The sequence below is a fragment of the Oncorhynchus clarkii genome, chromosome 16 (assembly GCF_045791955.1).
Source record: "Oncorhynchus clarkii lewisi isolate Uvic-CL-2024 chromosome 16, UVic_Ocla_1.0, whole genome shotgun sequence".
Taxonomy (NCBI): Eukaryota; Metazoa; Chordata; class Actinopteri; order Salmoniformes; family Salmonidae; genus Oncorhynchus; species Oncorhynchus clarkii.
The window spans coordinates 34261816-34279348 of NC_092162.1; the positions used below are offsets into that span (position 1 = coordinate 34261816).

At 44.0% G+C, this 17533-nt stretch overlaps 1 protein-coding gene across 1 annotated transcript in view; it reads right to left on the reverse strand.

Moving 5' to 3' along the window:
• LOC139368344 (phosphatidylinositol 3,4,5-trisphosphate-dependent Rac exchanger 1 protein-like) overlaps nt 1–17533 on the reverse strand; it is a 141272-nt gene that overhangs the window by 93405 nt on the left and 30334 nt on the right. The window contains exons 2-5 of the mRNA XM_071107108.1: nt 16352–16417; nt 15982–16104; nt 2682–2786; nt 784–885 (exon numbers count right to left, since the gene is read on the reverse strand). Of these exons, the coding sequence (XP_070963209.1) occupies nt 784–885; nt 2682–2786; nt 15982–16104; nt 16352–16417 (396 nt within the window). The remainder of the gene's footprint in view (nt 1–783; nt 886–2681; nt 2787–15981; nt 16105–16351; nt 16418–17533) is intronic.

A 17533-nucleotide genomic window follows, 5' to 3' on the forward strand; every position in this document is an offset into this window, starting at 1 on the left:
TGACTGGTACTGTATTTCAAATATTACATTACCCAAATTAAACATTTATCATCATATGATCATGCCCGTTCACACAAAACTCAATATATAATTCTTAAACCATTTATTAGTGTGGTAAGGCAGAAAATACGCCTAACAATGCACTTTGGCTGCTTTATGAGTGGTCTGGATCACTAACAATGACAACGCTATACGAAGGCTTTGGGAAATGAGGCACGGGGCCAAGCTTGCCAAAAGCATCTTAAGGCGAAGTTCAGCATTAGAACCATAGGTTCTAACGATGAACCAAGATGATTTTAGGAAACCAGGCTCTGGTCTTTACGCACGGTTGCGCATCAGAGTTTCAAAAGGATGTGTCATATACTATAGGTCCGTGGACAGAGCTCTTTTTTTTATATAATACCTTATTATTGATGTAGCTTATAGGCTTCATCACAAATGACCAGATCCTGACATAGACAAAACTAAAAACTGTTCTCTATTGGTCATGACCACTGTATAGATCATTGGTAATGATGTGCAAATTTACCAGGACAAATGTAAAAACTGCAGTGGAACTGGCTTTCTTGTAATTTAATATTTACTTTAGACAGTAAAAACTACAAAAAATAAACTGTTTGGGTTGTTTGATTTCAGATTCAAATGAAGTAATCAAAGAATGACCTTTTTTTTATATATATCTTGACATCTAATAGGAAATATTAATTGGTCATAAAGTACACTGCCCCTCTGACTTGGAGGCAGGACTGAGTTACATTCTCCTTGGGGTTAGCAGGACCTTACCTTCAGTAAGAGGGGGTACTTGCAGATTCTCTGAATGGGTGATAGTAGGTGCCCCTCCAGGGGAATGTCTGTGCTCTTCTTCCCTCCCAACAGCATACAGTGCTGGAACACAAAAAGATTTGAACAAAAACTAATTTATTAATGTGGGACATCTACGGTCCTGTAAAATTACACATTTCCTTTTTGTGATTCTTTACTATTCTTCTCAAACTAACTTGGTAACTCCACTAAAGTGATTATGTAAAATGGTTAAGGGCAAGAAGCAAAATCCAAAACACCATAGAAAGTCTTCTCAGCCACATTAATGACCTCCATGGGGGTCGGGTGGCATACTGGAACTAAAGTCATGCTTCAAAGATTAAACCGAGAAATCAGTTAGGTGGTGAAACCCTTCTGAGGAGAATTATTCAGATGCATGAGAGCGAGAAAGATGGAGATAAAGCTGGTGGGTTCTACTCTTCTCTGTGCTCTAAGTCCCCAAGGGTAAGCAAGGGCAGCGTTCACCAGACCAAAGTAGATACACCAGAATACTACAGTGGAGAAAACAGAAAGCACATCATTGGTCAGTATAGGGAACGCATTTCCTTTTAATCACAATCCACTGCATCCGCCTATGTCGCACTTCCGCATCTGCGGTGAACCGTGACAGAGCTACAGCGGTGTTTGTCAGACCATGAGACATCTCGGTCTTCTCACAGAATCGTCTGTAGCATCCGAACAGTTTGGCCTACAAATTACTATTATGACCCATCTATGAGACTCTCACAAACACGATGGTGTTGTCCATTTTGCTCAACGACCTCCACAAGTGTCAGGAGACTCGTCTGAGGTCGGTATAGCCGATCTGCCAACTTCTGTCTGGGATACACAGTAATATGACCCATCTGTGCAAAGGTGGGACTCTAGGATGTCAACAGGCCTCACAAGACATATCTGAAGAAACCCCGGTACCAGTTGAAAAAGGAATGGGTCGTGACCCGATTCAGGAAACTAGGCGTATGTCTCAAGTCACGACTTCACAGGAGAGCCGTTTGAATGTAAAAAAAAAAATAGTTATATCAAAATGCGTTTTTTGGTGGAAATGCCTTCTTGAACATGTGAACTTTCATGTGCCTTAAAATCAAACTTGTATGCCATCTGTAAATACAAATACAATTGTTAACCTTCCCACTAGCCATGATTGGCTGAGATAATGAGTGGGCTGGACATGCCGAGAGATGAGTTTGGATTGGTCTGCCATATAGAAGGCTTTGGTCTATTTGAGCTCGTCAGTCTGTTTTGGTAATGCTGTCGAACGCGGCTTTTTAAAATATGTATTGTGTCGTGGAGCTGCATAAGTGTTCTCCACTTTCTGAAAGATCAAGTTTTGAAATCAATGGAATTAGAGTATGATAGTTAAAGAGATGGAGAAAACACCCGTCTCCAGATGACATCTTCAAACTAATGGCAACCGTGGTATGGCATTCCTGACAGGGAGACGCGTCCATCATGCATGATGATGTATACAGGTAAGATAGTCTAGCGTTCGCTAGCAAACATAAGCTAGTCAGACAAAAATGTGACTTGAGTAGAAGTACCCCATGTAATTTTACACTAGCAGCCTGGGAGAAAATGTACAGAACACAACTAGAGCAAGTTCAGGTCAGTCAATAACCAGACGGAGGAAGCACATCGGGGTCAACAAGGCTCAGATCTTCCATCCAGCTGTGCCAATGCACTGCAGCTGGCACCGAGCATGACATCACCATTGGAAGCACAGTCAAAGGCAGTTCCTGTGTTCATTGTTCATAAGCGGAAGAAGAGTTGACATGATGAGAGAGAGTGATAATAGGCAAGAGAAAGAGACAAAAGGAGATGCGTGAAAAGGAGACAAATTGTGTGAGCGGTGGGATCCTCACCAGGAGGAAGGTCCTGATTTCGGGGATCTTGTTGAGCTCCATCAGCAGCCGCAGGGCCTTCTCGTTGTTACTGCAGTACTCCCCATACACAGAGAACCGCCCCTTCTGAAAGTTGGAGGAAGAAACAACAAGTCATTCAGTGCCCGATCTGATCTAGCTAGTGGATATACTGTACGGTCAAATAGGTTTGGCCACTGAAGGCTTTCCTCGTGAACACTTAGTAATATGATACCTGTGATAAACATAGATGCATTATTCATCTACCATTAGAAACAATGTATAGGCTTAGGCAATCACTCTCTCAGCATTCAATTTAGGCTACAGCCCCAAACTCCAGATAGACCCCTGTGTTATAAACTAGCATTCAGGAAGTAAAACCAGATTCAGTGCTGGGCCACTGCATTCTACGGTTGGTTCCCAAAATGCTGCTGCTGTCACCCGAAACAGTGCAGGAAATTAAATCCTAGCCCGAGTGTGCAAGGTTAGCATAACTTCACAACCAACAAATTACGCTCACTCTCTCAAAAAGCCAGATGTGTGCATTTAAAAACATTTGTTTTTGTTCGCCATTAGAATATTGAGCATGAGGTAAGAATGCTGCACATCAGGCATCCAATGTTAAAAACATGATGTAATTGTGAAAATTCTAATGGGACAAAGTATTGTAAAAGGTAACCATCTGCTCCATTGGTCTCAGTATCTCCCTCTGTTTCCCTGTTGCTCTCACTCTCTTTTCTAAATTCCAACTCTCACAGCTTTTTGGATACATTGACTTGATATACCAACTCAAGAAGCTAGGCTGCTATAGTCTAATCTAGCCTTCCATCCTCCAAATCTCATGACTGTGTCAGGTCCACACGGCAATGCAGCGGGGGGAATTTTTTGGGGACCGGGGCTCTGCTGCCCAACACACACACACACACACACACAGGGCAACAAAGTCTGAGGCATTCCCTCAACCATCAGGAATACCAACAGTCTTGAAGGAGTTCTCACATACAGTTGAAGTTGGAAGTTTACATACACTTAGGTTGGTCATTAAAACTCGCTTTTCAACCACTCCACAAATTTCTTGTTAAACTATAGTTTTGGCAAGTCGGTTAGGACATCTACTTTGTTTATGATATGTACTTCCGGCGCCGACAGAGATGGTTGCCTCGCTTCGCGTTCCTAGGAAACTATGCAGTATTTTGTTTTTTAATGTGTTATTTCTTACATTGTTACCCCAGGAAATTTGAGGTTTTATTACATACAGCCGGGAGGAACTAATGGATGTAAGAGCAACGTCAACTCCCCAACATTACGACCAGGAATACGACTTTCCCGAAGCAGAACCTCTGTTTGGTCCACAGTGCCACCAGGACAATGTATCAAAATCCCAGCCGGCGACCCAAAACAACGGCACCGCAGAAGGGGCAGACGGAGCGGTCTTCTGGTCAGGCTCCGTAGTCGGGCACATCGCACACCACTCCCGAGCATACTACTCGCCAATGTCCAGTCTCTTGACAACAAGGTAGACGAAAACCGAGCAAGGGTTGCCTCCCAGAGAGACATCAGAGATTGTAACGTTCTTTGTTTCACGGAAACATGGCTCACTCGGGATACATCAGAGTCGGTACAGCCACCTGGCTTCTTCACGCATCGCACCGACAGAAACAAACATCTCTCTGGTAAGAAGAAGGGGGTGTATGCCTTATGATTAACGAGACGTGGCTTGATCATAACATACAGGAACTCAAGTCCTTTAGTTCACCTGACCTAGAACTCCTTACAATCAAATGCCGAGCACATTATCTACCAATAGAATTCTCTGTGATTATGATTGAAGTCGTGTATATTCCCCCCAAACAGACAGACGGATCCTGAAAAAACTAGATCCATGTAAACTGGAAACCACATATCCTGAGGCTTCATTATTTTAGCTGGGGATTTTCACAAGGCTAATCTGAAAACAAGGCTCCCTGAATTTTATCAGCATATCGAATGCCCAACTCGGGTTGGCAAAACCTCAAAACCTCATCAAATCATTGTTATTCTAACTTCCGCAACGCATATAAAGCCCTTCCCCGCCCTCCTTTCGGAAAATCTGACCACGACTCCATTTAGTTGCTCCCAGCCTATAGACAGAAACTAAAGCTTGAAACTGCTGCTCCAGTTTCAACTGTTCTGCCTGTGATTATTATTATTTGACCATGCTGGACATTTATGAACATTTGAACATCTTGGCCATGTTCTGTTATAATCTCCACCCGGCACAGCCAGAAGAGGACTGGCCACCCCACATAGCCTGTTTTTTTCCTAGGTTTTGGCCTTTCTAGGGAGTTTTTCCTAGCCACCGTGCTTCTACACCTGAATTGCTTGCTGTTTGGGGTTTTAGGCTGGGTTTCTGTACAGCACTTTGAGATATCAGCTGATGTACGAAGGGCTATATAAATAAATTTGATTTGATTTAAAGCAGGAAGAGCCCGTGCTCAGGTCTGTTCAACGCTGGTCCGACCAATCGGAATCCACGCTTCAAGATTGCTTTGATCACGTGGACTGGGATATGTTCCGCAAAGCATCGGACAATAACATTGATGAATACGCCGATTCGGTGAGCGAGTATATTAGCAAGTGCATCAGTGATGTTGTTCCCACAGAGTCTATTAAAACATTCCCCAACCAGAAACCCTGGATTGATGGCAGCATTCGCGCAAAACTGAAAGCGCGAACCACTGCCTTTAATTAGGGCAAGGTGATTGGAAACATGACCGAATACAAAGAGTGTAGCTACTCCCTCCCCAAGGCAATCAAACAAGCTAAGCATCAATATAGAGACAGAGTAGAGTCTCAATTCAAAGGCTCAGACACGAGAGGTATGTGGCAGGGTCTAAATTCAATCACGGATTACAAAATGAAAACCAGCCCCGTCGAGGACCACGATGTCTTGCTCCCAGACAAACTAAACAACTTCTTTGCTCGCTTTGAGGACAATACAGTGCCACTAACACGGCCCTCTACCAAAACCTGCGGGCTCTCCTTCACTGCAGCCAACGTGAGTAAAACACCTAAACGTGTTATCCCTCGCAAGTCTGACGGCCCAGACGGCATCCCCAGCCGCGTCCTCAGTGCATGTGCAGACCACCTGGCTGGTGTGTTTACGGACATATTCAATCAATCCTTATCCCGGTCTGCTGTTCCCACATGCGTCAAGAGGACCACCATTGTTACTGTTCCCAAGAAAGCGAAGGTAACTGAGCTAAATGACTATCGCCCCGTAGCACTCACTTCCATCATCATGAAGTGCTTTGAGAGACTTGTCAAGGACCATATCACCTCCAACCTACCTGACACCCTAGACCCACTCCACTTTGATAACCGCCCCAATAGGTCCACAGACGACGCAATCGCCATCACACTGCCCTAACCCACCTGGACAAGAGGAACACCTATGTAAGAATGCTGTTCATCGACTACAGCTCAGCATTTAACACCATAGTACCCTCCAAACTCGTCATTAATCTTCAGACCCTGGGTCTCGACCCCGCCCTGTGCAACTGGGTCCTGGACTTCCTGACGGGCCGCCCCCAGGAGGTGAGGGAAGGAAACAACATCTCCACCCAGCTGATCCTCAACACTGGGGCCCCACAAGGGTGCAGTCTCAGCCCTCTCCTGTACTCCCTGTTCACCAATGACTGCGTGGCCATGCACACCTCCAACTCAATCATCAAGTTTGCAGACGACACTAGATTGGTAGGCTTGATTACCAACAACAACGAGACGGCCTACAGGGAGGAGGTGAGGGCCCTCGGAGTGTGGTGTCAGGGAAATAATCTCACACGTCAACAAAACAAAAAGGAGATGATCGTGGACTTCAGGAAACAGAAGAGGGAGCACCCACCTATCCACATCGACGGGACAGTAGTGGAGATGGTGGAAAGTTTTAAGTTCCTTAAAGTACACATCAATTTTAAGTACACATCATTGAAATGGTCCACCCACACAGACAGCGTGGTGACAAAGGCGCAGCAGTGCCTCTTCAACCTCAGGAGGCTGAAGAAATTCAGCTTGTCACCAGAAACACACAAACTTCTACAGATGCACAATTGAGAGCATCCTGTCGGGCTGTATCACCGCCTGGTACGACAACTGCTCCACCCACAACCGTAAGGCTCTCCTGAGGGTAGTGCGGTCTGCACAACGTATCACCGGGGGCAAACTACCTGCCCTCCAGGACCCCTACACTCCATGATGTCACAGGAAGGCCAAAATTATCATCAGGACAAGATTCCCCCACTGCCACCATAGTTCACCCCACTATCATCCAGAAAGAGAGGTCAGTACAGATGCATCAAAGCAGGGACCGAGAGACTGAAAATCAGCTTCTATCTCAAGGCAATCAGACTGTTAAACAGCCATAACTAACATTGAGTGGCTGCTGTCAACATACTGACTCATCTCTAGCCACTTTAATAATTAAAAAATGTATGTAATAAACGTGTATCACTAGCCACTTTAAACAATGCCACTTTATATAATGTTTACATACCCTACATTACTCATCTCATATGTATATACTGAACTCTATACCATCTACTGCATCTTGCCTATGCCGTTCGGCCATCGCTCATTTATATATTTTATGTACATATTCTTATTCATTCCTTTACACTTGTGTGTATAAGGTAGTTTTTGTGAAATTGTTAGGTTAGATGACTTGTTAGATATTACTGCATGGTCGGAACAAGAAGCACAAGCATTTTGCTATACTCGCATTAACATCTGCTAACCATGTGCATGTACAAAAAAAATACATTTTGATTTGATAGGTAATTTTTCCAACAATTGTTTACAGACAGATTATTTCAATTATAATTCACTGTATCACAATTCCAGTGGGTCAGAAGTTTACATACACTAAGTTGACTGTGCCTTTAATAAACAGCTTGGAAAATTCCAGAAAATTATGTCATGCCTTTAGAAGCTTCTGATGGGCTAATTGACAACATTTGAGTCAATTGGAGGTATACTTGTTGATGTATTTCAAGGCCTACCTTCAAACTCAGTGCCTCAGTGCCACATCATGTGAAAATCAAAAGAAATCAGCCAAGATCTCTGAAAAAACAATGGTAGACATGCAAAAGTCTGGTTCATCTTTGGGAGCAATTTCCAAATGCTTGAAGGTACCACGCTCATCTGTACAAACAATAGTACGCAAGTATAAACACCATGGGACCACGCAACCGTCAAACCGCTCCGGAAGGAGACACGTTCCGTCTCCTAGAGATGAACGTACTTAAGCGCAAAAGTGCAAATCAATCCCAGAACAGCAAAGGACTTGTGAAGATGCTGGAGGAAACAAGTACAAAAGTATCTATATCCACAGCAAAACGAGTCCTATATCAACATAACCTGAAAGGACGCTCAGCAAGGAAGAAGTCACTGCTCCAAAACCACCATAAAAAAGCCAGACTACGGTTTGTAACTACACATGCGGACAAAGATCATACTTTTTGGGGAAATGTCCTCTGGTCTGATGAAGCAAAAAATAGAACTGTTTGGCCATAATGACCATCTTTATGTTTAGAGGAAAAAGGGGGAGGCTTGCAAGCCGAAGAACACCATCCCAACCATGAAGCACGGGGGTGGCAACATCATGTTGTGGGGGTGCTTTGCTGCAGGAGGGACTGGTGCACTTCACAAAATAAATGGCTTCATGAGGATGTACAATTATGTGGATATATTGAAGCAACATCTCAAGATATCAGTCAGTAAGTTGAAGCTTGGTTGCAAATGGGTCTTCCAAATGGACAATGACCCCAAGCATACTTCCAAAGTTGTGGCAAAATGGCTTAAGGACAACAAAGTCAAGGCATTTGAGTGGACATCACAAAGCCCGAAAATTTGCGGGCAGAACTGAAGAAGTGTGTGCGAGCAAGGAGGCCTACAAACCTGACTCCGTTACACAAGCTCTGTCAAGAGGAATGGGCCAACCAATTATGGGAAGCTTGTGGAAGGCTCCTGGAAATGTTTGACCCAAGTTAAACAATTTAAAGGCAATGCTACCAAATATTGAGCATATGTAGACTTCTGACCCACTGGGAATGTGATGAAAGAAATAAAAGCTGAAATAAATAATTTTTCTACTATTTTTCTAACATTTCACATTCTTAAAATAAAGTGGTGACCCTAACTGACCTAAAACAGGGAATGTTTATTTGGATTAAATGTCAGGAATTATGAAAAATGTATTTGGCTAAGGTGTATGTAAACTTCCGACTTCGACTGTATGTTGAGGAATTGCTTTTTGCTGTGAATTCTGAGGGTGGTAACTAACTTTGTGACTGCACTTGAATAAACTGTCAAAGTTCTTGACATTTTCCGGATTGACCGGGTCGTAAAGTAATGACTGACTGTCGTTTGTTACCAAATAGGGCTATCTTCTGTATACCACCCTACAACACAACTGATTGGCTCAAACGCATTAAGGAAAGAAATTCCACAAAAGTACTTTTAACAAGCCACACCTGTAAATTGAAATATATTCCAAGTGACTACCTCATGAAGCTGGTTGAGAGAATGCCAAGAGTGTGCAGAGCTGTCATCAAGGCAAAGGGTGGCTACGTTGAAATCTAAAACATTTTTTTTTATTTGTTTAACACTTTTTTAGTTACTGCATGATACCATATGTGTTATTTTAATAGTTTTGATGTCTTCACTATTATTCTGCAATGTAGAAAATCGTAAAAATAAAGAAAGCCTGGAATGTAGGTTTGTCCAAACTTTTTACTGGTACTGTAACTACCTGTATCTAACGTTGATGTGGTTGTTACTGACAAGAAGCACATGGCTGAGCTATTTGATCACCAATTCTTTAAGTCAGGATTCCTTTTTGACTCCATGCCTCCTTGCCCATCCAACATTTCTTCACCTCACACTAATGTGACTATCCCTGATGCTTCTCCCCCTTTTTCCCAAGCTCTTCATACAAAGTTTTTCCCTGCAGGCAGTCACTGAGTACGATATGCTAAAGGACCTCCTGAAACTTGACCCCAAAAACACATTAGGGTCAGATGGTTTAGACCCTTACTTCTTTAAGATTGCTGCTCCTACCTATCATCGCCAAGCCTATCTCCAACCTTTTTAATCCCGTCTCTCCTTTCTGGGGAGGTTCCCATTGCTTGGAAGGCAGCCGGTTCGGATCGTCCTTTATTTAAAGGGGAGATCAAGCTGATCCTAACTGTTATAGGGCCATTTCTATTTTGCCCTATTTATTAAAAGTGTTGGAAAAACTTGTCAATAATCAACTGACAGGCTTTCTTGAGGTTTATGGTATGCAAATCTGGTTTCTACTCAGGTTATGGATGTGTCACTGCAACCTTAAAAAGGTCCTCAATGATGTCACCATTGCCCTTGATTCTAAGCAACGTTGTGCTGCTATTTTTATTGACTTGGCCAAAGCTTTTGATACGGTAGACCATTCTCTTTTTGTGGGCCGGGCTAAGGAGTATTGTTGTCTTTGATGGGTCTTTGGCCTGGTCTGCACTCTCTCGAAGAGTGCAGTGTATAAAGTAAAAATGTCTCAGCCATTGCCCATCACCAAGGGAGTACCACTAGGCTCAATCCTAGGACCCACGCTTTTCTCAATTTACATCAACAACATAGCTCAGGCAGTAGGAAGCTCTCTCATCCATTTATATGCAGATGATACAGTCTTATACTCAGCTGGCCCCTCTCCGGATAATGTGTTAAATGCTCTACAACAAAGCTTTTTTAGTGTCCAAGCTTTCTCTACCCTTAACCTTGTTCTGAACACCTCTGAAACAAAAAGGTCATATGGTTTGGTCAGAAGAATGCCCCTCTCCCTACGTGTGATTACTACCTCGGAGGGTTTAGAGCTTGAGGTAGTCACCTCAAACAAGTACTTGGGAGTATGGCAAGACTTGGTTTCTTCTATTGTAATCACTCCTCTTTCACCCCAGCTGCCAAACTAACCCTGATTCAGATGACCATCCTACCCATGCTAGATTACGGAGACAATTTATAGATCGGCAGGTAAAGGTGAGTGGCTAGATGTTCTTTACCATTCGGCCATCAGATTTGCCACCAATGCTCCTTATAGGACACATCACTGCACTCTAAACTCTTCTGTAAACTGGTCATCTCTATATACCCGTCGCAAGATCCACTGGTTGATGCTTATTTATAAAACCCTCTTAGGCCTCACTTCCTCCCCATCTGTGATATCTACTTCAGCCCTCATCCAACACCCGTTCTGCCAGTCACATTTTGTTAAAGGTCCCCAAATGACACACATCCCTGGGTCGCTCTTCTTTTCAGTTTGCTGCATCTAGCGACTGGAACGAGCTGCAACAAACACTCAAACTGGACAGTTTTATCTCAATCTCTTCATTCAAAGACTCAATCACATACACTCAGTTGTGGCTGCTTTGAGTGATGTATTGTTGTCTCTACCTTCTTGCCCTTTGTGCTGTTGTCTGTACCCAATAATGTTTGTACCATGTTTTGTGTTGCTAACATGTTGTGTTGTTATGTGTTTCTGCCTTGCTGTGTTGTCATGTGTTTCTGCCTTGCTGTGTTGTCATGCGTTTCTGCCTTGCTGTGTTGTCATGCGTTTCTGCCTTGCTGTGTTGTCATGCGTTTCTGCCTTGCTGTGTTGTCATGCGTTTCTGCCTTGCTGTGTTGTCATGCGTTTCTGCCTTGCTGTGTTGTCATGCGTTTCTGCCTTGCTGTGTTGTCATGCGTTTCTGCCTTGCTGTGTTGTCATGCGTTTCTGCCTTGCTGTGTTGTCATGCGTTTCTGCCTTGCTGTGTTGTCATGCGTTTCTGCCTTGCTGTGTTGTCATGCGTTTCTGCCTTGCTGTGTTGTCATGCGTTTCTGCCTTGCTGTGTTGTCATGCGTTTCTGCCTTGCTGTGTTGTCATGCGTTTCTGCCTTGCTGTGTTGTCATGCGTTTCTGCCTTGCTGTGTTGTCATGCGTTTCTGCCTTGCTGTGTTGTCATGCGTTTCTGCCTTGCTGTGTTGTCATGCGTTTCTGCCTTGCTGTGTTGTCATGCGTTTCTGCCTTGCTGTGTTGTCATGCGTTTCTGCCTTGCTGTGTTGTCATGCGTTTCTGCCTTGCTGTGTTGTCATGCGTTTCTGCCTTGCTGTGTTGTCATGCGTTTCTGCCTTGCTGTGTTGTCATGCGTTTCTGCCTTGCTGTGTTGTCATGCGTTTCTGCCTTGCTGTGTTGTCATGCGTTTCTGCCTTGCTGTGTTGTCATGCGTTTCTGCCTTGCTGTGTTGTCATGCGTTTCTGCCTTGCTGTGTTGTCATGCGTTTCTGCCTTGCTGTGTTGTCATGCGTTTCTGCCTTGCTGTGTTGTCATGCGTTTCTGCCTTGCTGTGTTGTCATGCGTTTCTGCCTTGCTGTGTTGTCATGCGTTTCTGCCTTGCTGTGTTGTCATGCGTTTCTGCCTTGCTGTGTTGTCATGCGTTTCTGCCTTGCTGTGTTGTCTTAGGTCTCCCTCAATCCAATATGGCGTAGCAGTCAGACGCATTTGTCCTTCGTCTTGTCGTGTCCCATGTGTATATACATTTTTATATGTTGTTCTTCGAATATCTTTTTATATTTTTCTAAAACCTTACTTCAAAATACTCTCCTGCAACCCGCCTCACCCAATGTGGTGTGGACCTGATTTTTCTCTAACGTATTTTCTTAACCTTTTACTGGAATCTCTCCAACATAAACTAGCCAGCTAAAGGTCATCAGCTAACCTCTAGCTCGGAAAGCTCTCGCCAGTTTGTCCAACGCGATTCAACCAGAGCATACCGGACCTATTTTTTTCTCTCCATATCCCCGGATTCCTATCGCAAGCTCCGAACCTTCTCACCTTCCGACCTTCGCAGCTAACGTCCCCTGAATGCTAGCTGTCTAGAGCACAACGGACTGTTGGCTTACGAGGCCCATTGAATACATTCCGAAGCCACTAGCTAGCAGTCAGCTATCCTTTGCTAGCGGTCATCAGCTACCTTTATCCCGGACAACTCTCGCCAGTCTGTACAGCGCGACTTAAACCAGAGCTAGTCGGACTTATTCTTCTCGATATCTCCAGATTCCTACCGCAAGCTCTGAATCTATTTTTTTTTAAATGACATTTTTTTATGATATTTTGTATTTTTTTCCACCTGGAATTATAGCAGCTAATGACCCCTGAACGCACAGCCGCTAATCTGCGGCCTGCTAGCTATCTAAAGTACATTGGACTGCTGGCTTAAGAGGCCCTTCGGACATATTTCTTCAGACACTATACATATTTTGCCAATTGGCCTGGTTTACCACACGGAGCCCTGCTGATCCGTCCGCTCATGTAACTGCACGAGGGGGCCACAAAAGACTTCCCTCCATCACGTCATCCCTCTAAGGCCTTTCTGTTAGCCTGCTAGCCCCATGCCGCTAGCTGCCTGAAGACACGCACTGGACTTGTATGATCACCCGGCTACGCATGCCTTTCCCAAACGTCACCATGCCGTGCCGATTGCTGTTCTGGTTTGTAACTATAGTTTTATTTCACTGTAGAGCCTCTAGCACTGCTCAACACGCCTCGGCTAACAATTTAGTTCCACCCCCCCAACAACGCAGTGACATCACCTGATTTAAATGCTATTTCTAGAGACAATATCTCTTTCATTATCACTATAAGCACAGGTTTATCCCCACTGTATTCACATCCTACTATACCTTTGTCTGTACATAATGCCTTGAAAATATTCTACCGTGCCCAGAAATCTGCTCCTTTTACTCTATTCTGAAAGTAATAGGCGTCCAGTTCTGTTAGTCTTTAGCCGTACCCTTATCCTACTCCTCCTCTGTTGATGTAGAGGTTAAACCAGGCCCTGCAGTGTCTACCTCCACTCCCATCCCCCAGGCTCTCTCATTTGTTGACTTCTGCAACCGTAAAAGCCTTGGTTTCGTGCATGTTAACATTAGAAGCCTCCTCCCTAAGTTTGTTTTATTCACTGCCCTAGCACACTCCACCAATCCGGATGTCCTAGCCGTGTCTGAATCCTGGCTTAGGAAGACCACCAAAAACCTTGACATTTTCATTCCTAACTATAAAATTTTCCGACAAGATAGAACTGCCAAAGGGGGCGGTGTCGCAATTTACTGCAAAGATAGAACTATGCAGGTTGTCTTATTATCCAGGTCTGTACCCAAACAATTTGAGCTTCTACTTCTAAAAATGTACCTTTCCAGAAACAAGTCTCACCGTTGCCGCTTGCTATAGACCACCCCTCTGCCCCCAGCTGTGCCCTCGACACCATATGTGATTTGATTGCCCCCCATTTATCTTCTGAGCTCGTGCTGCTAGGTGACCTAAACTGGGACATGCATCGGCCCCGGCCATCCTACAATCTAAGCTTGATGCCCTCAATCTCACACAATTTATCAATGAACCTGCTACAGACCTATATCTATCCTACATCCTAAGGTCTTCGAAAGCCAAGTTAACAAACAGATTACTGACCATTTTGAATCACATCGTACCTTCTCCGCTATGCAATCTGGTTTCCGAGCTGGTCATGGGTGCACCTCAGCCACGCTCAAGGTCCTTAACGATATCATAACCGCCATCGATAAGAGACATTGCAGCTGTATTCATCGACCTGGCCAAGGCTTTCGACTCTGTCAATCACCACATTCTTATTGGCAGACTCAACAGCCTTGGTTTCTCAAATGATTGCCTCGTCTGGTTCACCAACTATTTCTCTGATAGAGCTCAGTGTGTCAAATCGGAGGGACGAGCTTCAATGCCATACAACTCTCCTTCTGTGGCCTCCAACTGATCTTAAATGCAAATAAAACTAAATGCATGCTATTCAACCGATCATTGCCCGCACCTGCCCGCCCATTCAGCATCACTACTCTGGACGGCTCTGACTTAGAATACGTGGATAACTACAAATACCTAGGTGTCTGGCTAGACTGTAAACTCTCCTTCCAGACTCACATTAAGCATATCCAACAAAAATTAAATCTAGAACCGGCTATTTCGCAACAAAGCATCCTTCACTCATGCTGCTAAACATACCCTCGTAAAACTGACCATCCTACCGCTCCTTGACTTCGGCGATGTCATCTATAAAATAGCCTCCAACACTCTACTCAGCAAACTGGATGTAGTCTATCACAGTGCCATCCGTTTTGTCACCAAAACCCCATATGTGGAATACTTGGGATGCCTCTCACTTTCTCAGGTACTACTGCACAGCCCGATTTACTATAACTTATTGAAAAACCTTATTATAGAATATTTTAGTTGGGTAAAAAAATGACAGGTGAGTCTCTCAATCATTGAAATTCTGAAGTTGAAAGATGTTAATTGAGAAGTTTAAGGCATTTCGAAATCCGTTCAATTGATACAACGAACAATGATAATACTGACCGAGCTTTCCCTTTGAACAAACACCATTCACAGCATACTTTCCGTCAAGTGAATTAATGTTCCATTCAATGTATCTTATTCTACAAAGTCCCCTCAGTGTGTGTGTGTCCGTGACTTGTCCCATTGATGACTGACACTCTCTCTTCCCCCAACAAAGGCAGTTATTGGTTCTCCCCAAGGGCCAAATTAGTTCAAAAAGGGTGGGATAAGGAGGAGGGAGGAAGAGAAGGCGGGAGGAGGAAATCAATCTGCTGAAGGGGATGTAAGTAAGCATCTCACCGTAAGGTTGTATTCGGCGCATGTGACAAATACATTTTGATTTGATGCCAGTGACAGGGGCCTTGCATGGGGCTGGCAGGCAACAGATATTTTATCTTATTTAATTAGGCAAGTCAGATAAGAGTTAATTCTTATTTTCAATGATTGCCTAGGAACAGTGGGTTAACTGCCTTGTTCAGGGGCAGAACAACAGATTTTTACCTGGTCAGCTCAGGGATTTGATCTTGCAACCTTTCAGTTACTAGTCCAACGATCTAACCACTAGGCTACCTGCCACCCCAGATAGAGGGGTCTTTCTGGTTAACAGGATACAGGCTTTTTGAGGGGCTGGGGGAGTGAAATGGGGGGGGGGGAGTGGATTGTGTATATCATGTGAAAGAGAGAGTTGGAGGGCTTTTACATTCTCAGCCATCTTGAAGGTTAATCCTCAACAAGTAGAGCTGACTGTGTGTGTGTGTGAGTGTGTTTATGATCATGCCGGTCTCTCTGTGTGTGTGTGTGTGTGTGTGTGTGTGTGAGACTGTGTTTATGATCATGCCGGTCTCTGTGTGTGTATACACGTGTGCGTGTGTGTGTGAATGGAAGTGTGTGTCACTCACAAACTGGAGGAAGACATGTCCAAGGCCGTGCCCAGGCTGCGGCTCCGGCTGCAGGCTGGCCTCCACTGCAGACAGAACCTCTTTGTGAACGTCCAGGATGGACTCGATGTTGGAAAACAGGGTCTGTGGTAGCAGAGACATACACTCCCAGTACTTCGGTCATTTCAACGCTTCACTTTGTATTAAAAATTGTGACACACATACTCACCCAAGGTCAGTATCTTATAAAGCATGTCGATGTTAACTATTATCAAAGCGTTACAGTGCCACAATACACTTTTCTCTGTGCAGAAGAGATTACAAGGCGATTATGGCCCAAACATCTACAGGATAATCCTGACGGTTTAAAAAAGGCAAAGGTCATATTTACCTTGACATGCTCAGGTGACAGACATTGTTGCTCCTCTGCAGTTTGTCGGATTCTGTGCAAAAAGGCCTGCATGGGTAGTAGAGGAAATACAAAAATGCTGGTTCAAGTCCGGTCTTACCGTCATAGGTTTGTTTACAGCAATAGGCTGTAAGTTTACTTTAGTTTTAAGGTTAAGGTTGGTGGTGAATATCCTGGTCTCACGCAGACGCATACAGTGCAAGAATGAAGACCCAAATGTGCTACACCCTTGTTTACCTTTGCCTCAGTACCTTACAGGTATCTAGGAATCTGTATGAATGTAACTACTGTATACTGTAGGTCTTTGCTACAGAAGCCATTCAAACCAACGTATGTGGGAAACCGTCTCCCTGGAGAAATGTTGACCCGTCACTCAAATACTGACAAGAGAAAAGAAAAAGAGATGTGGGAAAGCGTGCCTCCTCAGTCTCTCTTTCCCTATCCCGTCTCCTCTCGGTTTGTCTGACTCGAAACTTCCACTCATAGCTTGACAACGTAGGAGCGGTGTCTGGATATTATTTTTTTAGCAGCACTTACAATAACTGAGATTGTTAATGACAACTAATGAAACCTAAAGAGAAAGTCTGAAGATGGGGAAATAACACCAACGTGGAAACAGATTTCTCAACTGCCTTTTGCAATGTTGACCCAAACTTCTTGTGGGGTTTGGTGGCACTGTTTTACACCTTCCCATTCCTAGCCACAGTGACAGAGCAGGGTCGTTCCACCTCAAACTGAACAAGAAAAAGGATTGACACCCACCAGTAAAGATTTTTCTGAAATCGTTTGTTGTTAGAAACAGTTATTAGCATTCCTGACAACGAGTATTTAGTATCAGTTGTCAGGGTCTGACAAGTAGTATGGAGCTGTGGCTCGGCGTATTGCTTCTTCATCCTACGTCACCTATCCCCAGTGAACGTTTTTTTCCCCCTGTTCAGAGGAATTAGTCATTGAAGTTCATGTTCTATCCTACATCCTGATATTACCAGATTCTGACCACTAGATGGTGCCGCTTTTGCTATTAGGTGATACATTTTTTTTAAAGATACCCCACAAGCTCAATGTTAAAAGGGAGAGTTCACCCAAATGACAAAATGATATATTGGTTTCCTTACCATGTAAGCAGGCTTTTGACTAGGTTCGACAGCAGTCACTGTTTCAAAT